General features: G+C 38.3%; 2 protein-coding genes across 11 annotated transcripts in view; one reads left to right on the top strand and one right to left on the bottom strand.

Moving 5' to 3' along the window:
* The window catches only part of KIF18A (kinesin family member 18A), a 42,204-nt gene extending 24,996 nt beyond the window's left edge, over positions 1–17,208 (bottom strand). Inside the window, exons 1-10 of one of the 2 annotated variants that reach the window (XM_037401542.1) lie at positions 17,135–17,208; positions 15,875–16,264; positions 15,039–15,196; positions 13,850–13,954; positions 12,750–12,860; positions 7,211–7,408; positions 5,713–5,889; positions 4,765–4,839; positions 4,399–4,508; positions 38–200 (exon numbers count right to left, since the gene is read on the bottom strand). In XM_037401542.1, coding sequence (XP_037257439.1) covers positions 38–200; positions 4,399–4,508; positions 4,765–4,839; positions 5,713–5,889; positions 7,211–7,408; positions 12,750–12,860; positions 13,850–13,954; positions 15,039–15,196; positions 15,875–16,199 — 1,422 coding nt within the window. In that variant the 5' untranslated portion in view covers positions 16,200–16,264; positions 17,135–17,208. Of the gene's footprint in view, positions 1–37; positions 201–4,398; positions 4,509–4,764; positions 4,840–5,712; positions 5,890–7,210; positions 7,409–12,749; positions 12,861–13,849; positions 13,955–15,038; positions 15,197–15,874; positions 16,265–17,134 lie in introns of those variants that run through there. The other variant, XM_037401543.1, reaches the window with a different exon arrangement.
* Positions 17,209–17,226: 18 nt separating this feature from the next.
* METTL15 (methyltransferase like 15) overlaps positions 17,227–23,101 on the top strand; it is a 95,487-nt gene continuing 89,612 nt past the window's right edge. For 3 of the 9 annotated variants that reach the window (XM_037401547.1, XM_037401544.1, XM_037401553.1), the window contains exons 1-2: positions 18,425–19,301; positions 19,497–19,776. In XM_037401547.1, coding sequence (XP_037257444.1) covers positions 19,111–19,301; positions 19,497–19,776 — 471 coding nt within the window. In that variant the 5' untranslated portion in view covers positions 18,425–19,110. The other 6 variants (XM_037401552.1, XM_037401550.1, XM_037401549.1 and 3 more) reach the window with 6 other exon arrangements.

Below are 23,101 nucleotides of genomic sequence, written 5' to 3'. Positions count from 1 at the left end.
AGAGATGATACCTTGCACTGCAGTATATAAAACTCACCCTTTCTACTCTTTCTTCAGAGCACATCAGTTGAATTTGTTCGTGACATTGTTTCTGGTAATATGCCTTCAATGCATTTTCTTTCAGTTGCATTTCCAACTTGAGGTATTCTTTTCTGATTTCCTCACGGTTTGCAAACACATTTTTAAGGATTTCTTTGTATCTAATAGAACCAAAGGATAAGAATAAGTAACAGATTACTTAAGACTTTTATGATCACCTCCTTTACAAAGGGAACTTGCAATTCCAAGTTAATAAAGTAAACATAAAAAAGTAAGCCTGTTTTCAGTGAGCAATAAAAGGGTCAGTACATCAGTACAGATTTTTATATACTTGAACCGGAAATGGGATGTTAAACTTTGAAGGGGTCACTAAAAACAAGCCTTGTATTTATGAAGATACTGCTGAAACCCGCAAGACAGACATCTGGAACATCCTCACATCTCCACCTCCAATAGATACTACATACTTAGGTTCTCTACTTCTTATGCCAATTCATTAAACAGATCAGATGATTGTTACCATAGACACACTAAATGGCCCTCAAAAAAAGAAAAGCCACAAGTGTCTTTAGCTGCTCACTTTCTCTCAAGTTCTGTTGTACAATTTTGATCACTAATGGTCCACAAAAATCAGAATGTGCATCGTGTTTTAACACATGTTAAACTACACTAATAGGGGAAAGAAACCAAATCTGTAAGAGAAGGTACTTAGAAGTTATTCCAAGGAAACCAATGTTTACATGGCCTCATATTCCGATTATCCCTAGTCTGCAATGCACATCAGAATGACAAGGAGAAAGCCTGGAAGCATTATCTTGATGCAATATAAGTTTCAGAAGTTGTGCTCTTTCATTTCACTCCTGAATACTGAAAAAGCAGTACAGCACAGCCCAAATGTGGTTTGGATGTGGTTTTGAGCAACCTGGTGTAGTGGAAGGTGTCCCTGCCCATGGCAGCGGGGCTTTAACTAGACAATCTTTAAGGTCCCTTCCAACCCAAATCATTCTATGATTCTGTGATAGAAGATACTGTATATCACAGTAATAACCAACCTTGTATACATGCCATTTCATAACATCCCATTGACTTATTAAAACTTTACATAAGGCACAGTTTAACATGCAAATGTTCTGAAGATATGCATCATTTGAGATCATTATACAGTGTTTAATATAAAAATCATAAAATTAAGTACCACACTGTAAATACTCCATAAATAACACACAGGTTCAACTAGGGAGCAAGGAACTACGTAGTTGACTTCTTGCCAGTATGTTTCAGAAGCAGCAATTCCATTTTATAGTCTAAAGTCTGAGTAACTGAGTCTTTTATTCCAGTGTCTTATTACTCTCATTTAAAACCGAAAAGAATTAACAAAAGAATTCTTAGAAATTAAATGGTTTTACGTAAAAGCATCCAGCAAATACTATCATTTCTAGGTAAAAATAAGTACTTCACCACACAGAATTTAGAAATAATATTTCTTTAAGAATCATAATAGTCAGCTGCAGAGCATCAGAGTTCTTACCCTACACTGCTACTATCTATGCAATCATGTCCACTGAATAACTGATTGGATATTTTTTTCCCTCCATAGTATCCATAGAAACATAGTTCCTCCTCCCAGCTGCCTGGGAAACGCAGCAATTAAGAGATGAGGGTGAATCCTCTCAGTTTCCCTCACAGTAAAACCCTGGGCATAATCTGAGAGGCTGCGGATTCTGATTCTATGTACAGTCACTGTGAGGAACTATTACCAGTAAGTCAGCCTTTTGTGTACAGTCATCAGTGTCACAAATATAGCATCAAGTATAGATGCCTCTGCAAAGCTCCTGCCTTGAGCTGCATTGACTCTTTCAATAAGCACACTTCTATTCTTATGGAGTTATTTTTACCCTCTCTTCTTCACTTAAATATGACAAAGTGATCCTGTAGGTATATCCAGGTTATGAACTTGCTGGACTACCTAGTCTCTAAGAGCCTGTGGACCTGTCAGTGACAGTTCCAAAGCCAGTGTCCACTGTCTACCTGAACAGGTTCAAGGCTTAAAGGTTGACAGACAATACATCTGCAAGCCTTAGACAACAAAGGGAGCAGGAATGACCTTTGGATTTGAGCAAGCTGTGTAATCAGTGAGTCTCTTCCAGATAACAGTGAAACAAAAGCCACAGGTAGTTGTACTGAAACAGGATTGTGGATGAAGCGCTCTACCCTGTCCCAAACGCAAGGGAGTAGACAACAGAATATCTCCAAAACCTGTAAAAACAACCTGTAAAACCTGTTTTGTGGGGGAAATCAACTCATCACCCACACCATCAGTAAGATGAACCTGACAGGATCCTTATGAGGAAGAAGAAAACGGAACAGCCACTTTATTGCTGATACCTAATGGGAATGGGATAGGCTTATACGTATCTCTGTGGATCTCCCATGACGAGCGAGGGGAAGCACGCGGCCGACTCAATATGAGTGATAAAGCAAGCTTCGATTTATTACGGCGCGATTATGTCTTATATACAGTTCCAGTTAATTATGCCTACTAGTCCTCTGCTGATTGGCTAAGCTCTAAAGGGTTACTTTTTCATACGTCCTCCTACTTGCAGTTTCTGCGGATAGCTAGCTACATATTTTTTTTTCCTCTCTTGTCTACGCGAATTCCTCAAAGTTATTTACAACATTAGGCACAAGGTCAGTGTTTTTCTCAGCTTCCTTATCAGCATGCCTCAGCATAGCTGCAAGGCCTGCTTCAGCTAACTTACGCTAACTTTGTTTCACAAAGATCTTTAAGGGAGTCATGGCCATGATCACACAGCCATTCTGCAACACTCCCAGAACATTAAAACCCAAACTTTCTGACCAACAAATCTTGGCATACATGTCAGGATGTCCAGCATTTTGAAAAGACTTACCCTCAACTGATTCTTCCCACACACACCCCAAATGAAATAAAGGGCAAATCACAGGAAATTTAGTTAACATTAAAAATGTACAGTGCAAAAATACACAGGAAATCTGTCAGAACTCTCAATGTGACTCAGAAACCTACACTACTTTTGAAAATTAAATTTAAATAACTCAAGACATTTATTGAAACTTCTGGAATGCCAGTAAAATGCTCAGTTACAGAGCATTTTGCTTTGAATGGGTTTATAATTTTGCCTCAGGTTTTTCAGTTTAAAAAAATACTACATTCAAAGAGCCAACACAAAAAACTTTATCTGAATAAACCTAGGTCAATATCTCAGAAATATGTGATGAGATATGCGGAGTCAGATCCAGGAACTTTCACACCAAAACCTAACCTTCTTATGGAATAGATTGCCTTCTGTAACAAATTCACCTCACATGCTTCAATTTGTTACTTTGTGTGTGTTCTCATGAGAGGACTGTCACATCAGAAAAGACAGACAAAAACATCACCAAGAGGAAATAAAAGACCATGAAACATTAAAGCAATAGAAAGGAACCTACAAACAAATTACACTCTCTGTGGAAAGAAGAGCTTCAAGTTCTTGCCTCTCTTAAACCTTGCTGGAAAGATACTACTGAAGTAGTATCTGCCAGCAGCAGCTGCTGTCATTTACACAAACTACATTCTATCCACAAAAACGAGCTGTTAAGTAGCTTTGCTGAAAGCTAGCTTTCATACGCTCCTCCCTGCCATGTGCACGTGTCACTTCCTGCACATGCACACACACACATTACTAAAGTAACTGAACTAGACTGTGAGTAGAAACACCACCATTAGAACTGTGTAGTTTTGGAATTTTTGCATAATGCAAGAGACTGCCAAGTTCTGTTTGGTAATGTGCTTCTAGAGTTACTAAAAAAAAATAACAACTTAATATTCTACTGTTTCACCAAAATGTATCCTCTTGATTTTAAAAGTCTAGATCTTGACCAGTTTACCAATAATATAAAACTACCGTAACTTTCTCCTGTAAGACACTTTCACTTTTTTGGGGTTATGAAGATAAGCTTCCTACCAGAAAAAGGATTTTTTTCTTCCTGTTATTAAAGGACTCTGCCTAGTTTTAAGAGTCCTGTGAAATGGAATTCTATCATCCTCCAAGTGTGACTGTTCCATAGACAGATCTATCAGGAAGTTTTTGTTTCTATTCTATTAATAGAAGGTTAATATCAGGATACTTCAAGTACATGACTTTGGGTTTGTTTTAAATCCACCACCAAGTTGTTCTGGAAAGGAGCGATAAGTTATGCAAACCCACACCTAGTTTAAGTAAAGCAATGTTAAAAATGAGGAAATCAATATTGAAAACATGAAGTTTGTTTTACAAATACTTTTACAAGCTATGCAAACTCCCATTTCTAAGTGGGATTGTACTGTGATTAATTTACCTTTGTATTTCTGCTTGCTGGGTGTTTGGAAGCGTCGCAGCTGTAAGATTTTCCGGAATGCTTGCTTGCTTTTCTTCATATTCTCTCAGTTTCTCTTTCAACATTAGGATCTAAAACAAAAAGGTACCTTTGGAATATAGTTGTTTCCGTTTCTTTAACCTTATCATTCTGTGCTTATGCCTTGAAAAGCTTTACTAATGGTAGTAGGTGATATTCCTTGTAGAAGACAAAACTTTCTTACTTCAAAAGGCTGTATAGGAGAATTAGTACAATATTGCCTCATAGGTTCAATCCCATAAACATTTTTTGTATTCGAAGTTATAGCAATTTATCTTCCAAACTTTTAACAACACATTTTTAACATACCTCTTTCTTTTGTTCGTTGCAAATTTTAACATACTGGCTTATGTGACTGTCCAAACTCACAACATTGCTCTTCAACTGTTAAAGAAAAGAAACAAATTAGAATTTAGAAGGCTCTTTCATGTTTTCCTGCATAATAAATATACTTTACCTACTACATAATTATACTCGCATTATATTATAAGGGATGAACAAAATCTTGACTTGCACAACAAAAATGTGACACACTGCTTTCGAAGTCATCTGTTACATATCAATGGCCATGAAATTTCCCCTCAACAGAACAAAAAAATAATTACATTTACATGCACGTACACATTTTGCATTTATTCAGGCTAGTTTTATTTAATGCACAGCTTGTGAATTTAGTTATAAAAACTATCTTTAAGTATGCAACAAGTGGAAACTACAGTCAACCCCATATCACATTAAAAAAAAAATCACAAACTGCAATAAAACTGTTTATGAAAAAAAGATCAGAATAATAGAGAGCAGTAGACAGGACACACCAGTAGCTTTTTATTTATCAATATAATCTCATTTTGCTTCTTGGCCCAGCTGAATTCTGCCTGTAACAAACCTGGAGTGGCTTTTATGCAATTGCTCAGGTATTTCTTTAATATGCTTTACAGTTCCCTGAGAAATTAATAGTAAGATACTGAAACTGATTGTGAATTCTACCAGCTGAGGACTATTTCTAAATTTGATGCTCACAAAACACTTCCAAACTGGCAGCATAATCCCATTAATGAAGCTACATTGCTTTTAGGCCAGAACTAGTATCTACTACATCCATCAATCAGATGAGCTGACTGCAAGAAAGAAGGTAACTGAAAAAAGGTTCAGACAAAATTGAAGGAAATTATAATCTTCTGAAAGAAATAATTTTCCTTCTCTTAACACTACGTTATTATACTTTGACAGAGGATCAATAAATACCAACATACTCACAGAAGACTTTATATCTTTTGCTCGGTTTGCATACTTGAGAGTATTATATGTATCATCATAAAACATAGAAGACGGACTAACAGCAGCTATCATTATTGTTCGGCAATTTCCTCCAAGAGAATCTTTCAATAGACGAGTAAGTTTGCTGTTTCGATAAGGAATGTGCTGTTTCTTGCTCTAGAAAGAGTTATATGCATTTCTATGGGTTAGACAACTGTACTGTAATTATTCATCTGCCTAAAAGTCTGCTTAGAATTTCAACAATGCCATAAAACATGACAAACAGCCTTGGAAGTTTTCTTTGATACAAGTAATTTTTCCTCAAACTTAAATCCATTTCAGATGTAAATTTGTAAGTCTCTTGGAATATTTAAAACATTTGTAACACACGCGTTAGCCAGGTTACTTTCTGATGCCTGGACACGGAACAACTATGTTTGTAATGTGTGCAATCAACATAAAAGGTAGACTGCATTAAACTTCTTTCAGTTCACAGAATAATCGAGGTTGGGAAGGGTCTCTCAAGATTCATCTAGTCCAATCCCTCTGCTCAGAGCAGGGCCAGCTGAAGTAAGTTGTCAAGGACTATGCCCAGTTGGGTTTTTACCGTCTCCAAGGATGGAGATTCCACAACCTTTTCACGCAACCCAGTCTGCTCTGTGAAGCTTTTTTTCAATCATACTTACATAATATTAATCTCATGGTACAAAGCTAAGTCACCAAGACCCCAAACCCACACCAAGTAACTCAACACAAAAAAAAAAATCTTACTTATGTCCATGGTACAGATTTTAAATTCTGCCTCCCATTCCAACAAAGTGGTGATGAGAACGTGCAGCATCAAGAAGGGTAGTAAAAGCTCTGATTGTTTTCTCCTGGCATATTTGAAGGGGGAAATTGCTAGCTGACCAGAAGGACAGAACAGGTGTAGCTGTACACCATGGACTTGACTTTTGCTAAAATTCAGATTTTGTCATTCTCCCACACATGTGCCCACTCCTTCCCTTGAGCTGGTGAGCCAGATCAGGAGAGTAATTTGCTACTGTGAGCAGGGGGTGGGGGACAGTGGGGGATGTGGGTATGCACACATATGTTAGAGCTCAAAACCCCCTCAACTTTAGATGTTTTCTCCTACAAAAGCCTTTTCCCCCAAGATTGAAGGGCATAAACCTCTGAAAAATCTTTGTCCTTGTAAGCCTATTCTACTCATACAACTTCCTGTACATGTTTGATTTTAAAAAGGTGGCTAAGAAAAGCAGGTACATTCATCTTTGACACTATCCTCGGGTAGCAGCACACTTCTTGAGAACTCTTTCCCACTGGAACTGTCTTTCAGCTATCACAGAGATGATGGCAGAAAGCCATAAGAAAACCTTAAATGAAAGTTATGATGTGAGAAGCATCAGCAATGTAATCCCCATTACTTAAAGAGCACTTACTATTTTTAAAAATGTTTTCAGAATGCTAGGAGGTGCAGAAGTGGGAAAGCAGCACATACCTTTGGGTCTGCCAAGGCATTAATGACATTTCCAAGAGCTAGCAGGGAGCGGTTAATATTTGTTCCTTCTCTAAAACGAGCCCCCTTGGCATTTGTCACGCTGGCACGTTCAGATCCTGCCAGGTCAATGAGAGACATTTTGGCGATGCGAACATTTTGATTAATGCTTGCTGTTTTATCTTGCTGTCTCAGATAAATCTACAATAAAAAAAAAGGAAAATAATTAAGAAGTAACCACTAACCAGTCTGTTGTTATTGTAAGGAGTAGGTTAATTTTACCCTGTAACAACTGTTTTCAGAAATTCTTATTGGAATCCTTCTTGGAATCCAAGTTAAACCTTTCGGTACCTATCTAACACCAACAGGCAGTTTGGCCTAATGGAAAACAGTGAATCCATTTCTGATACTTACCTCTTCAACTGACCTGCTTTAGGTATTATTAGGGGAAAAAAAAAGCAAGCAGAGTGTGGTTGCATTGGGTTTGGCTGGGATGGAGCTGATTTTCTGCATAGCAGCCTGGATGGTGCTTTCAGATTTGTGACTCGAAACAGTGCTGATCACAGTACACACCAACGCTTAGCTTTTGTTGAACAGCAGTTGTAGGCGTCAAGGCGGTGCGCAAGAGGTTGCAAGGGGACAGCTGACCCCAACTGATCAAAAGTTTCTCCAAGGTAACCATTGCTTGAGGACTGGCTGGGCATCAGTCTGCCAGTGGCAAGTGGTTGCTTCCCCTGCACTCCCTTAACTTTTTAAGGGAACCACAGACTTATCCTCTCCCTCTTGCTTCTGCCCCTTTGATTCTTTCCCCCGTCCCGCTACAGAGGATTAAGTGTGCAGCTGGGCCCAGGCTTACTGCAGTGGTGAAGACTGGTGAGCTTCAAATGAATTTCACAGCTAAAATAGCTCTTGATTCTCCTGCACTCAAGATGTACAACATACTACTGCACTTCAAACTGAAAAAGATGTTATTTTTTTAAAGGCCCCTTTTAGGGTATGCCATAAAGTCATACAGAGAGATAAACCAGGAAAAAAGCTGGACTTCCAGTGATTTAGACTTCAACTACCATTAATAGGTAAATAATACTCATTTACTGTTGTGAAAACATACACTACTACAGGGTCTTTTGGAAAGCTGTGACCCCTGAGGCCACTGGTTCCTCCTCATGCCTTCTTTCCTGAAATTTTCACAGTACAGGAGATATACAAGGAACTAAATGCTAACTTCAGGTTTATGAAGAAGCAGGCAGAGCATGATTACACAGTCAGTAAGAAGAATTACAGTTATCCTTAGATGGCTTTTGCTTTTTTAGGATTCTCTGCAAGTTTCCACTTCTTTTGCGTTAAGTGCCTTGCCATTTTTACAGCCAATGGTTACCGGTGCTCCCATGAACGCACTTTTAAACAGTGAATTGGGAAAGTTGACATATATACAAAATCATTGACTAATAATGACAGTATCTCACCCGTTCCATAGCTTTAAGCTTTGCGCATGAGAAACGAAGTCTCCACAGTAATATGTAACCGGAAAAAAATTGACAAGTCTTGGGAGCGAATAAAATTCTTATGACTTGCCACAAAACCTATGTCTATACCAAACAGACATGTTTCTATATCAAACAATACAACTAAATTCTGTTGTACTATTTCTAGTACAACATAAGAAAAAAAATTAAAAAGAACAAAAAAGCCACTTCCCTATACTTATGCTGGTAAAGTATCTCTCGCAGGCTAGTAGCACTCTACCAGCATCCAGTAACTATCATTAGCGAAGTAGAGAAAGGTGGAGTGACAGCCAAACTATGTTGTATGACTCAAGCTTTTATAAGAATTCAAAAGATACAGGAAATGCCTCAAAGCAGAATCTTTTCTATTTCTTTGTCCGTCAGCAGAACACTTTCAGTAGAACAGTGTGGAATCGGGATTTTACTTTCAGATGCAGCAATTGCCTGACCTAGATAGAGATTTCAAACCCAAGACAGATCATACAGCAAGGCAAAACTTGTGCCTCTAAAATCAGCTCAAGGTGTCCCGGGCCAAGACTTCTACTACTTCCTTCGTCAGTTTCAGAAAACATCCTGCTTCAATAGAGTTAACAAGAAAAACCAAAGCCAGCATAAAAGACAACCGATCTCTACAAAGAAGAGTAACTCTTCAAATACTAGAAAATTTAGAAATGAAGAGGCATCAAGACAGCAATAGGGATTTCTCATCATTTATATCTGTGGAGCCAAAGAGGCCATAAAGGATAAGCAGGTAAGACATGTTTTGCAGGATGTCACAGATCTGTGGAAATAGATGAGAAACTGACATAAGCAATTACCTTTAGTGCTAATTGACTAGTTAGTAATTATTCCTTACAGATGCCAGTGCTGCTATTAAGTGCATGAAGTAGATAAAGTGAGTTCTTGGATAATCTAAAACAGGTGTATGGTTGTGTATTTGCTTAAACCTATACACATTAATTTAAATGTTAAACTTCCAGTTGCATTCATTGTACTAGTCAACAACAGTAATATGCCTTTGAAATGGTACGTGCAGATGCAGCATTTCTATTAAGCATTAATTTACACACCTATTTTTCATAAATTACATAATCCACCCCTCCTCCAGCATAAAGCCACTTTTGTGAAAAAGGCTTAAAACCCATTCACTCAAGCTATTATTCAAAGGCTGCACTAACTCATCTTTGAGAACACATGATAGTAGACATTTATAAGTTACACATTCAAGCTGATCATCTCACAGAACAAATGACGACTTTTACCATTCATTTGTGCACTTACAGAAAATAACCCTTAAGCAAAAGCAATTAACTATCTCGACTGACATCTAGACCATCTCAAAAGACAAACACAACAGACATTCAGGATCGTTATGAGAGTTAACTGGATTAGGAATATTGAAAAGAACACCAGAGAGTTTTTACTACTTATGGTATCCTTGAACATAATCAGCTTGACAGTTTTTGTGAATTAACTGTGCACTGGAGATGAACGCTGAGTACACAGCAGAACGTGCTTCCAGTTGTGACATGGCAAAGTCTAATCTTTATGTTGAAAGGTCTTTTCCTTCCAAGAGTTTTAACACCCAGACATTTGTCCACGTATATCAAGTTTAATCAAGCATGCTGTTTTAACTGTCTGCAACTGCATACAGAGACCGGCTAAGAGACAGGCAGTATGTTTTACATAATTGTGGCTACTGACTGGCTACTACTGCTATGAGGACACAGAAAAACAAATAAAGAACACAAAGAATTAGTCCAGAAATTGCTCTGCCAGTTATCTCAAGCTCAAAGACAAAAATGTACACATGACTTTGAGCAGTCTGAAGAATTCCATTATCAACAAGAACCATCTCTGGAAAAAAATCATTCAGAGCTTAATATACGTGACTTGCAGAAGTATACACTTTTTGCTTCTCAAGTCAGATGCTCACTGTAACAGTATTTCACAAACCAGTCAAAGGATTGTTATTTGTACTTTCTTATGCGTCACACCAGTTTACAGTGCGTATGTAATACGCACACAGAAAAAACACCCGAAGCATGCTCATTTTGTAACCTAATATGAAAAGCATTTACAAAACCACCAAGCGTGACCACTTTTGTTCAGTGCGTTGCAAACAAGCTGCATCCTAAATAAATATATTATATATATATATACACAGAGAAATGAAATATTTGCAATTCTACAATGTTCAGATACAAGAGGATCTTTGTTTACATTATAGTTTTAATTAGAAATTATAGACTTCATTATAGAATAATACAATTTATAATAAAGTAAACAATCCTTTAACCTGCAAGCATTTGTATTCAGTTTGCTTTTGCTGTCTGTAAAGCAAAGTTCGAAATGATAAATTTTAAAAAAGCGTAAATCTGATTAAGTGTACCAAACCCATTTTTTTCAGTCGCACATTCCAACAAAAGTATTGTATGATATAAGCCTTTTTTGTCAGTATAGGTTATTTGGTGAATGCACAACTTGCACTAACAAGTAGATATATCTAAAGTGAGATCAGTTTACCAGAATAAATACAGAACATTGGCTGGACAAGACAAACTCTCCATCATCCCTGTTCACAGAAATGTCATCTTCTTAAAGACACTATGAATCTGTAACATCTAATTCATTTAATTGCTTGCCACTTTTAGAAATGACCAGAGAATACAAAGCCTGCCAGATCACACAATTCAGAGCTTTTTCCTGAGTAAGAGGGAGGGAGTGATGACACTGCAGCCCAGCAGGTTAAGAAACAGAAATCAGCAGTTCATTCTGAGATCAGTCTGCTGCACTGTACTTTGTGCCTTATTAAAGGCAGCACACATACACAACAATGCAGCTCTCAAACTTAACAACTTTGTAACTAGACTTTGCATTAAATATGCAACCATGGGTAAGGCTTCCATGGAAATTAATAACAGCAATATCAAACAAAAGCTGAAAGTATACAAGAAAATACAGAAGCTTTTAGATTAGGAATGCCTTTTGCTCCGTTACATATTTTAGAAGTATTTAACACATTTACTATCTGTTACTAAGTTATTTTGTCATTAGTATTGACAGTCGAGCTCTGGAGTGCTAACTTTGCCTAACTCAGCAGATACAGTTAAGAACAGGCTAACAGTTACAAGTTTAGCTGCAATGCAAGGACCAGAATTCAAATTTATTTTAATATTTTGCAACCCAGAATGGCAACATATACATAATTGAAGATTGTGTGCTTTGCAGAACGCACCAGGAAACAACAACAACAAAATATTTCTGCTAACAGGAATAATTTTTAAACAGTATTTTTAAAAAGTATGGGTGTATTTAAGAGGAGTCAGAAGGATAAGGTGGTGGTAAACAAACAGCAGTATCTTTGGAGAAGTCTTAAGTTCTATTAGATTTGTACAACACATGCAAAACTCCTCTATGGAATCTAAACATCAGTACTTTATTTTGATGATGCATGTGTGTGGAAATATTTTCAGAGTATATATACTGCTATAGTTATTCTACATTTTGGCACATACACTTCAGTGTAAAAATCAACATTAACCAAAATAAGGACGATGAGAAAGTACTACTTGAGATTCTCAGTTTGTCAGACACATAACTGCATTCTCTAAAATATGTTTTCTAGAAAAATGCTGAGCAACAGAATGAAACCAGGAAGCATTAAAAAAGCAACACCACCCAACAACTTTCAGTTTATGAGATTAGAATAGGGAAGTATATTCAAGGCTCAAAATCACAGTTTTACAGAAAAGAGATTTCTTCTAAGGGGTATTAGTTCAAACTATTGGACCCAGGGAGCTTTTAATTGAACTTGATTTTTCAAATATAATCCCTATGATCTTTTACATCTTTACAAAGAATGAGATGTCAGCAAGATTACTAAACTGGAAAACTTTAATCTCCTCTCACACCAAACTAAGGTTCAACGCTGAGTAAGAACCCAAAAAAAGGAACAACTTTCATTGCATTCAACTTTAAACAGTAACTACAACTCATAGTAATGACTACTGTACATACCCTGTGTATTGTCTTACCTGGAAGACAGCATGCGACCGGGAAGAGGAGGCATTTACATCTGTGGGATGCTGTGTTCTATTTCTATTTCCATAATCCAACATTTGAAGTATTTCCTCTGCTGATTTAGGCTTTAATGGTACAGCACAAGATAAATGCATGAGTTTTTTTTTCTTTTTTTGTCAACTATAGGGGATTCTAAAATACATTAACATTCATCTTAAAAAAAAATAAAGGCACTTAAAATTTTAGTTACCTAGAAATTAAAGAAATCTCCTGGTTTGGAATTGAGGCACTTTAAACAAATGTTCTCAGTTAAAAAGCAGTAAGATACAAAAAGCAAGCAATTAATAAATACAGTAATTTAAACCAGACAGTTTTTTTAGTAAGCATTTTAAACAAATCTGCCAAGGTTCTCCACATTCAGAAGAAATCTTATATAAGAATGATTATACTTTCTTCTACTCATGTATTAAACAGTGATATACTATTTTTTTTCCCCACAAAAACCAAGCTTTGGGAAGCATGGTGTTCACAAAGACACAAACTAATAACAGCACTGTTTCCTGTTGAATTACAATTCCACGTACACAAAAGCTGGAAGCTACAGTAGCACATAACATACACTAAAAGCCTGCTGTCACTGACTTTGCCAAAGAACAGTTATGCAGCCTGGTAAAGGAATATAACGTGGAACTTTTCAAACACGGCTATTTAAAAATAAAAACAACCCCGAGACATTGCAGAGGTGTAGAACAGTCCAAGATGGCACTGAAGGCAGTGAAATTCTTTAACAAATGTAAGATGTTTTAGCCAAAAAAGAAGTCTTCCAAAATCTGAAGATGGGCATCAAAGCAATGGTACCCTTTCAATAAAAAGGAACAAATACTTCTATCCATTTGTGTTCAAGAATATTAGCAGTTTCTTCCACAACATGCTTTTATAATAATAACTTCATAATTATGCTTGCAGGTTACTAAAATACTAGTGATTATGGCCAGAAAAAAAGCCTACTAGGAAACTACCTTGTTGCATACAGCTTTCACAGATCATTCAAAACTTCATCATTTTCCCCAAACACCTTGTGAGGCTTCCTGAATTTCAATATCTATTTACATACCTGATGTAATGTTAGCCCTTGAACTACCACTCCTTTCTGGTTATCTTCACGAACAGCCAGAGGTCCAGAATTTACCAGCAGATCACGGATCTGTTCATTGTAAACCTTTGAAAAGGAATTTAAAATCATTTGATAAAACTATACTACCATACTTGAAAAGATTAAGCTTAACTAACCAGAAATCAGTCTTTTTTAATACTTCAAGACAAAGTAAGAAATTAATTCTGCAGATTTTTTGCCAAACAGCTTTCCTATACTGAAATTGAAATAATTAAATTTGCATGATTTTTTTTTAGCCATTGAAGTGGGAGTCACTCTTTCTTAGTAAGTAACCTTTATTCTTAATTTTAAAAAGGTTACCTTTTTTTTTTTAAAAACACTTTTGCAGTAAGCATGAGGCCAAAGCATTTATTGTTCTATATTACCCTTCATAATAGATACCTTCAGCAAGATGTCTTAATCCAAATGTACTTCTATTAAATTTCTTAATTACCTTATTTTTTGGTCTATGGAAGCACTTGAAATAGCACATGCCAAAGCAAACTTTTCCCTCCTCCTCCTCCCAAACACTAACTATCCTTCCATTAAGGCTTTGAGGGGGCTACAAGGTAACAATTTCACTACTACTGCTTGATAGCAGTGCACAAACAGCTACTTATAATAACAGGTATGTGATGCAAAAAAGTTGAAGGGAGGAGAGAAGGCCACAAAGAACAAAAGGGCTACTTGCTAAGAGTTAACCATTGGTGTAGCAAATCTAATTCAAGCAGTTGTACTGTATCTCAGATAAATAAACTGAAAACTTTAAAAAAGACATCACCTTAACAGGGATTAGATATCATTTTGTTTATAGGGTTTTATTGTGAAATCCTGAAATATAACCTCAAAAAGATGTTGTATACATCAACAGATGTTCAGAGGGATGTAAGTGATTAGCAAGACTGAAATCATTAGAACATTTAGTGAATACATAAGAAGATATAGTCCTTTTAGGGCAACCTTCTGTAAAATAGTAAAAAGGTGTCTATACATAACATAAAATTCGTGGAGCACAGTTCAGCTCCATACCTATCAGGGACACATTTTGTCAAGACCCAGAAAGGGATGAGGGAAGGCAAAACCAGCTTGACATTACTGATTAGAATACACCTTATTAAAAACAACATATCAAACGCAGGCACTCGCTTACCTCTAAATAAGACACAGCAACATTGCATATTTTATCTTCCTTTATTTGATCCATGCAATTATAAAGTGTCATCATGGTTAAATACATCACTCCAGGATCTTCAGGGGAACCTAACATTGTATGAGTTTTTCCAGCTCCCGTTGCACCATAAGCAAGCACTGAATTTCCACAAAAGAGCAACAAAGCAAAAACATGTACTTTATACCACCTGTAAGCTCATCAAGACAACAAGTGTCAAAAGGACATTTGCACACCTGTGTCACTCTGCACAGCTGTTTTCACAAGTCAATCAAGTTTCTTTCTTAGGCTTTACCTACAGCTGTAGTCAGAAAACTATTTCAAACTTATATTTATTTTTGACTTTTCAATTTAAAATTAATTCACTGGCAATTTACAAGAAAATATTAATTGCTTATTCCCATAATCCTAAGCCATCAATTTACTGCAGATAGGTATTTCTTTTCCTCACCATGTTCCACTCATCAATTAAAAAACCCAAGCTCTTAAAAAGAGTTCATAAAGCAGGCTACCACACACTGTGTGACACAACTCTTCTGGTTGAATAACTTTCTAGAAGACTCCCCTCATTAGCATGCATATTTAAGACAAAATTCTGAAGCCTGCTGTAAGCCTAACAAGAACTTACTTTCAAAATATAGAGCTATCCCAACTTCCACAGGCTAAAAAGTCAGCCTCTCTTATCTATCAATTAAACCAAAATGCTTTATTTTTATCTCAGCCTTTTTTAAGGCCTCTACAGCATTTGGATACAATGGCAGAAACATTGAGGAATTCAGTGAAGTTTCTGAATTGAGGAAAATAAGTAACAAATTTACCTGTGCAGTTATATCCATTTAAGAAGCCATCAATAACACTTTTGGTAGTATGCTCAAAAACTTCCATCTGGGATGAATCTTCAGCAAAAACTGCATCAAACACAAATTTAAGATCTTTCTTTTTTCTTTTATTAATATCCCTATGTGCCAGTCTCTTCCCGTGAAAGAAGCTAACTTCTTCCTCTGGATCAAAGACCAATATATGCTGGTCAACAACATGAACAACCTTGCTAAAGTTGCCATCTCTTTCCTTTTGAGACTCTGGACGGACTCGGACCACCACTTTCACATGATTACAGACTTCTTCTTCCTTAGGAGCAGACATAACTGCCCCTTTTATCCTCCTCCTTTGCTTCCAAGGCTCTTTCAGATGAAGCAACTGAATCTTTTCTGCAATTGACAAAGAAGAGTGAAAGGCCTAATATTTCAAACAGTTCACAAACTTAAATGGAACTAGCATCTTGTACCTGGGCTGGATCTGTCCGTCCCTTGTCAGTTTGCCCTCTTGACTGCTACCATGATAGCAGAACTTTGGAGAGCACTGTAATTTGTCTGAACAGGGAACCTAATTCAGCAGTTTCGAGAACACTAAGTAGCATTTCCCTCGGAAATTCATAAACTTATTTCAACAATTTAAACTACTAAATCAACTACTGGCTTTCCTTTATTTCAGAACAAGGTTGCAGGTAATCTACCAGGTGTCCATAGACCAAAGCAAGGTGCTTTCTAGTCTTTCAGTAAAACACGGAGGATCCCCCTATCTGCTTTCTCTGGGGTTAATCATAATGCACATAGGTTTAAAGAGACGGTTAAAGGGGGCTTCACGTTAATATCATCTGCATGGGATATAGAAACACGTTCTATAGATGTCAGGCCAGAATTTCCTTTTAAGAGGCCATTCTCGCTGATACCTAAGGATTGCTCGTTCTTAACAGCAGTAGAGTTCCCGGTGACATTTTTCCAGCTTCAGGGCAAGCTCGCCCTCTCCCAGCCGACTTGTCCTCTCCTGGCTAAGCCGCCCCTGGGGCGCTAACGCAGGCGAGGCACGGCCACGGAGCCGGACCGTAACGGGGAGCTAACGCCCAGCGCCACTCGAGCCGAGAGGCCGCGGCCCGGCCCGACCCCACCTAGTCTCCTCAGCTCACCCCTCACCCCGCTTCAGAACGCTTTCCCCAAGACCCCCCAAACACCAGGCTCAACCCTACGGTACAGCCGAGCCCACAAGGTCAAACCCCGACGCCCGCACGGGCCGCCACTCACCTCACTGCCGCGGCGCAGGTAACGGCCGCCGGATTCAAACACTAGCGGCCCACCGCCCCCGCCTCCTCATTGGCCGTCGCCCCCGTGACGTCAGCAGCGCGACGGCGCGGACGGTAAGCGTGCGTGGGTGAGCGGTAGCGCGGCTCGGCGTTGGCCGGGCCCTGGCTGGGGTGGGCTCCCCCGCGGTCCAGCAAGCCGGTGTTGCCCTTGGAGCACGGCCTTACCCTGCGGTGTTGGGGGGCTGTTGTTGCTGCGGGGGGTGGGGGTCCCGCCGGTGCGAAGTGAGGTGGCGGCTCCCGTACCGCGGGCGCGGCGCTTCCTGTCGCGAAGCGGGGGCGGGAGGCCGCCGGGCAGAGGTGCGGCGGGGTGAGGGGGGCTGAGTGCCCGCGGGGAGGGGGGGTTGTGCCCCGGGGCCGGCGGGGTGGGTAGTCGGCCCCCAGTGTCCCGGCGGCCTGGCCTTGAGGCCGTGGGGCCTGGCCGAGGGTGCGGGCTGCAGCCGCATCTCCCATCTTCTCAGGGAAAAACCGCCTGAACGCCGCTTAGGACGCGTGCTGTAGGGAAGTATGTTTTCTGTTCGCTTCTACGTAAAAAAAAGGTCCCAAATGTATAGGACGAGGTTGGTTGTAGGCAAAATCGCCTCCTGGGCTCGCGGGCGAGGCGGTGGGGCAGCATGAGGTGGTGCTGCGGTCCTCACCCTGTTGACAGCGTTTTCTCTGGTGCTGTAGGCGACCTGCTCAGTGTTAGATTAGACATATGCAGATACGCCGTTAATAGAAGGTCAGTCTGTTCTTTAACATCATAATTAGACAACGTATATTAATATCTATAATGAAACAATTGAAAAAACGGGGGGTGTTTATCAGCCCTTACAAACAGTTCACAAGACCCGGCCTCCGGAGAAGGAGCAGGCACCATAAACCCCGCAGAAAGTGCAGGGTGAAAAAAAGAACACTGTACCTTTAAATGAAGACGGGGCTCGTGAGGACCAATGAGAATTAAATGTGGCTGAACGTAATTGTAAACAATCGTTGAAAGTATATAAAATGTTTTAGTGTGAGCGCAGAGGTGTGCTAGCTTGAGGTTTACCACCTAGCTAGCACCCAGCCCTGTGCAGACTTGCAGTGAATGGGTGTCTCAGCTCTGTGCACAGCGAGCAGTTTGCTGCAAAACCTCAGGGCTGTGGTATGTCTATGCAAGGTTATAGCGTGATACGCTTCCTAATTTAAGCAAAGGGGAAATACTGTCCTGCTGAGCCTTACTTATTAGGAGAATAACTTTCGAGAGGTGATGGCTCTGCATGATCTTATCTATGCAGACAAAATATGTGAAGCTTTTGGCTAGGCAAATCCAAGCAAAGCATGTAAAAAAATTAGGTAGTCAAAATAAGGTGGTTCTTTGGTTAGTGAGATAAGTGTAGGATGGCATTTTTCGGGTGGTTTTATATCAAAGTTTGTAGCTTTCCTGTCTGGCAGGAGGGAGTATGCAATACAGTGTTACAGAAGCTCTTGGCTCCATAAAGAAATGCAGATATCTTATAAATAAAGACTGATTATCACCCATGTTAAACGCTAAATTTGTTGGTTTGGTTTTTTTTTAATGGAAGGTAAACGTGCTGCCTTCTACTTGTAGGTTACTGATGTGGTTTTGAAGTGTTTTAGATAGAGGGGGGGAAAAATCATCAGTTCTCCGTGTTGATAAAAGACAAACTACATAGCTAACAACTCTGATGTTTCCAGGTTTTTTATTATTTCAGTTAGTTATACTCTGGAGAATTCTTACCTCTGACTGTACTCAAAATATTTGGTATTACAAGATGTAATGCTTGATGAAAACCATATATTTACCACATGTGTAACACTAAATTATAGCATTATTTTACATATGGTTGCGGTATTTGATTTGTCCATTCCTGTTTAAACTAGAATTACGGAAAACTTGGCAACCAGCATGCTACTATTTAGAGCAATTGTCTCATTATGTTTGGCAAAACAGAGGGGAACAGTTTGAAAGTAAAGTCACTGTTCTGCTTGTGCTCAGATTTGGGTAGTTATTTAAGGTTAGCAGCTCTGGGACATTGTAACACTGTTAAAAGAGTCCTGGCAATGAAAAGGAAAAGAAGGTGCTCCCTAAGAAAAGAAAGCCATTGTTGCTTGAAGATGATTGATTGGTAGGTAACATTGAAGATTCTGAAAGCAAGTTAAGTAAGAGATTCTGACTTTTTGCTGACATGATTTATCTATGAAACTGCCCATCTTGGACTGTGTAGTGCTTTATTTATAGCATTTCCACTTTGTCTTTTAAACAAACCAACTGTTTTAAATACTTGTTTTGAAGTAATTCCTGACATCTACTGTTTTTCTAGGTTGATCAACTCCAAAATGTTGTCTAAGTATCTGTGCCAAGTTTACAAATGTTTGTTTCTGCACAACTTAAAACTGAATTCAGTAAATGTGTCTACTTTGGCCAGAAGGATCCATTCTTCAGCAAAAAAGCTTTCTGACTGTGAGTTAAATGAACAAATCATCCAGAAACGAGAAAATAAGGAGTTCCCTCAAAGTACAGAAAACGGTAATTTTGGAAGATTGCACATACCAGTGATGCTGGAGGAGGTTGTTAATTGTTTATCCCCCCAGCCAGGCCAGGTGAGTTAAAGGATTATTTAACATTTGTGATTAGTAGCAGTCCAGCAGAAAAATTTGTGCAGCATAGAGATAACTTTTATTTAGAAGAATAAAGGGATGTTCTTCAAGAAGCAGTTGCACCTTTTAAAGATTCTGAATGTTTTGCAGTTAAAGGCTCTGTATTCAAAATAAAAATCTCCTGTCTGTATGCCTGAATCCCCAAATAAGCAGTATTTGTTATAACTGTAATAAGTATTTGAATAATCTCTTGCTTTTGTGCTTGTCTTTCTGGATTGCTCTTGTGTACTGTAGGGTTATGTTAATTGTTAATGTAGCAGTAGGGAGTTCTCATCTATGGTTACATCAACAATTTGTGAAGAGCTTTCTTCCATTTGTGTAAGAGGTAGTAAGTATGTAAGTTTTAAAAATCATCATCATAGCTTGCTCTGAGACAGTTATTTCCATGGTTTCACTTGGTTTGAGGCACTGTATTTCCTAAGGATATGCTTACGCTGATAATGTGGTGTACTGTAGTTATAAAATGACTGTGTATGGTACCAGAAATTGTTTACCATCAATAACATGGAAGTATTGCAAGTTGTCTGTCTTGGCTACAGTACTGTGAGTAGATTCCTTTTGGTAACTGGATTAGCTCAGGTCTCTACGCTGCAGTGTTGATACATCTATGTTGTGCTGGTGTATGCAGTGTAAGTATTCTGTTACATGCTCCCTTTACAAAAATGATCACATGAAAACTCTTTCACTGTGTAGGGATCTTAAACACAATACTAAGTTGAAAGGATTTCTTATACAACTTAAATGCTTGAATGATTTTCCCATTTCAGGTGCTTTCATCTGTGATTTTAGTGGGTTTTGTTACCTTCATAGAATCTTATTAATGTAGGCTTATCAGTGTGTTGTTTCACTACAAAGACTGAAATGATACATGAAGTAGTGGATTGTTCAAAGTGTGTGTGTTTGTTTTATTTTTACTCTAAACCATCATTGTCCAACAGCTGTGTAAGTTTCTACTTAAATAAGAAGAGGCTGTTGAAGTGATTGTTTATTAAACTGTGTTGATATAACAGAATTGGTTTGGCAACATAACTTGCAGAAGAAACTCTGTTTGTTGTTATAAACCGTGGAGAGTAACTATTGTTGTCACTAAAGGCTTTTTGATAACGAAAATATTTATGAATTTAAAATAGCTTATTGTTGGGGTGGGATTTTTTTCAGGTCTGTGTATACGTAGTTTTGCAGATTTCTACACCAGTGGTGAACCGCTAATGACAGATAGAAGAGAGCACATGCGTTACCTTGAACAGAAGCAGTTATAATATTGCTAACCTGTTTAGCATAACTGAAAATTAAAACAGCACTTCCGTTTTTCTTTTATTTTTAAGCCAGATAAATCATAGATTTGCACTACTTTCTGAAGCCTGACGTTTTGAAAATAAGTACTGTGCAAAAGGATGTAATGTGGCAACGGAGTTTTGCTAGAGTAAGCATCAGTGAAATTTTGAAGAAAGATTGAGACTGTTTCTCACATGAACGCTGGTACAGTTTCAGTTAACATGGATATCAACTGGGACTGTTGTATCAATTTAATTTTTAAGGTCATAGTCATGACTGGAAGTCCATGAACACTTTCTTTGTTTTGTGGGCAGGGAAAGTAATGTTCTGATTTTGTTTTTTGTTTTTCTGCTTTCCTCTCTCCTATGCACGTGAAGATTTCCTTTGCTGTGCTTTAACATGGTTACATTTGTTCTTATAAAAAAGCTGGTTTGGGCCTCTATTGCTTGTGTTCTAGGACAAGGACAAGGAGTTGCCAATAAAAAGAAAATCCAGTTAGAAAGACAACATTCTCCCTATGGTTTTAGTCAGCGAATGGGGTTTTCATTTTACTTATAGCGGTTCCTAAGAAAATAGATATTACTTAAGAGTGAGTCGCAGCTGAGATAAAGATGTTAGTACCTTCCTACTGAATATTCTTATTGACTGTCTCCTTTGTGGAGTCTTTCAGAGGTTTAACCAATAGTATTTCCACTGACCTTTCTTTGAATCTTTTTTTTATTGCCTTAGAGCTTGTTTCTACAAAGTCCCTGTAGCGGTCCTGTCGTTGAAGCACATTGTACAAACTAGGTTTTACTGATTTACCTCACTTATCCTCAGTGAAAAATCTGTTGCAGTAAATCCACACACAAGTAATTTCCTCTTTAAGTTCACTGTATTGACTAAACTACATTTTAGTCTTCTCAGTCCTCTAGTGTTCTTTATGCATACTTGGCCAATGTATCTGCAGTTGTCTGGGCAGCCTGAGTTTTCTCAGTTCTCTTAAACTTTAAAGTTAGTGAAGAACCCAGCAGATTTTCAGAATGAATGTCTTTGGGCATCCAGAAGCATGTTTTCCCAATTTTCACCCTACTTTTTCCTATTTTTCCTTTTACAATAGTCACCTTTTAACTAGAGATGTGGCTCTTTTTCACATCATAGCCTATAAAGATCTGAAGAAGAATTTCATTAGCAGTGGATTCGAGTATGAACGCCAGAGGATGAAACTTTGAAGTTTTAATTATTCTTCTGGGGGTCTTACAGCAAAGGTTCTTATGGTTGCAGAGCTCTGGAAAACTGTTTTGATAATGCTCCAGCACAAACAGAACACTTCTGTGTATATTTATATTTAAACTCCCAACTAGAACAAAAAACTATTATACCCTACTCAGATTTTATGGGGAAGCCTGTAATCTGATGCCATCTATGGTTTTGTGTTAAATGTGATTTGGAATAGACTAAAATGGAGATACAGTAAGCTCTTGGAGTATTATTTGCTTTATGATAGTTCTGGAAGCTTTTTTTAATATCTGTAAATTAAATGGTAGGTGGACAAACCTGAGGTGAGAAAGAATGAATGAGACCATTCAGTTTTCTCCAGTGTTTAGGTGATTCATCAGAAACAGTCCATATCAGATGATCTTTTTATCTCATTATGTTAATTTGTGTCTAAAAAATTCAGGTAGTTAATTTTCCCCGAACAGATTTTGTCTGACTTCTTCTTGAGTTAACTGGGGCTTCTTGTGGAGGTAACCTCTTTGATTCGTCATAAAATTATTTGGACTGTTTTTATCACACAGCTTTCATTGAAGGGGGTGTCCTCTTTGTCTTGGAAATACTGTGTGGTATCTAGCTTCTAGAGAGAGACAGGTATTTATTAAAAACGCCTAGCTTTGCTGTGAGCTTACCTTTCAGTCTTTCAGGTATGTACTGCGTTGTTCTCAGGGTAGCTACTATTTTCATGTATCCACATGTCAAATGCTGCTTTTTTAGCTGAGAGTTGAGTGTGAGCGTG

This window comes from Falco rusticolus, chromosome 10, assembly GCF_015220075.1.
Source record: "Falco rusticolus isolate bFalRus1 chromosome 10, bFalRus1.pri, whole genome shotgun sequence".
NCBI classification, from domain to species: domain Eukaryota; kingdom Metazoa; phylum Chordata; class Aves; order Falconiformes; family Falconidae; genus Falco; species Falco rusticolus.
This window is presented reverse-complemented; position numbering and strand designations above follow the sequence as displayed.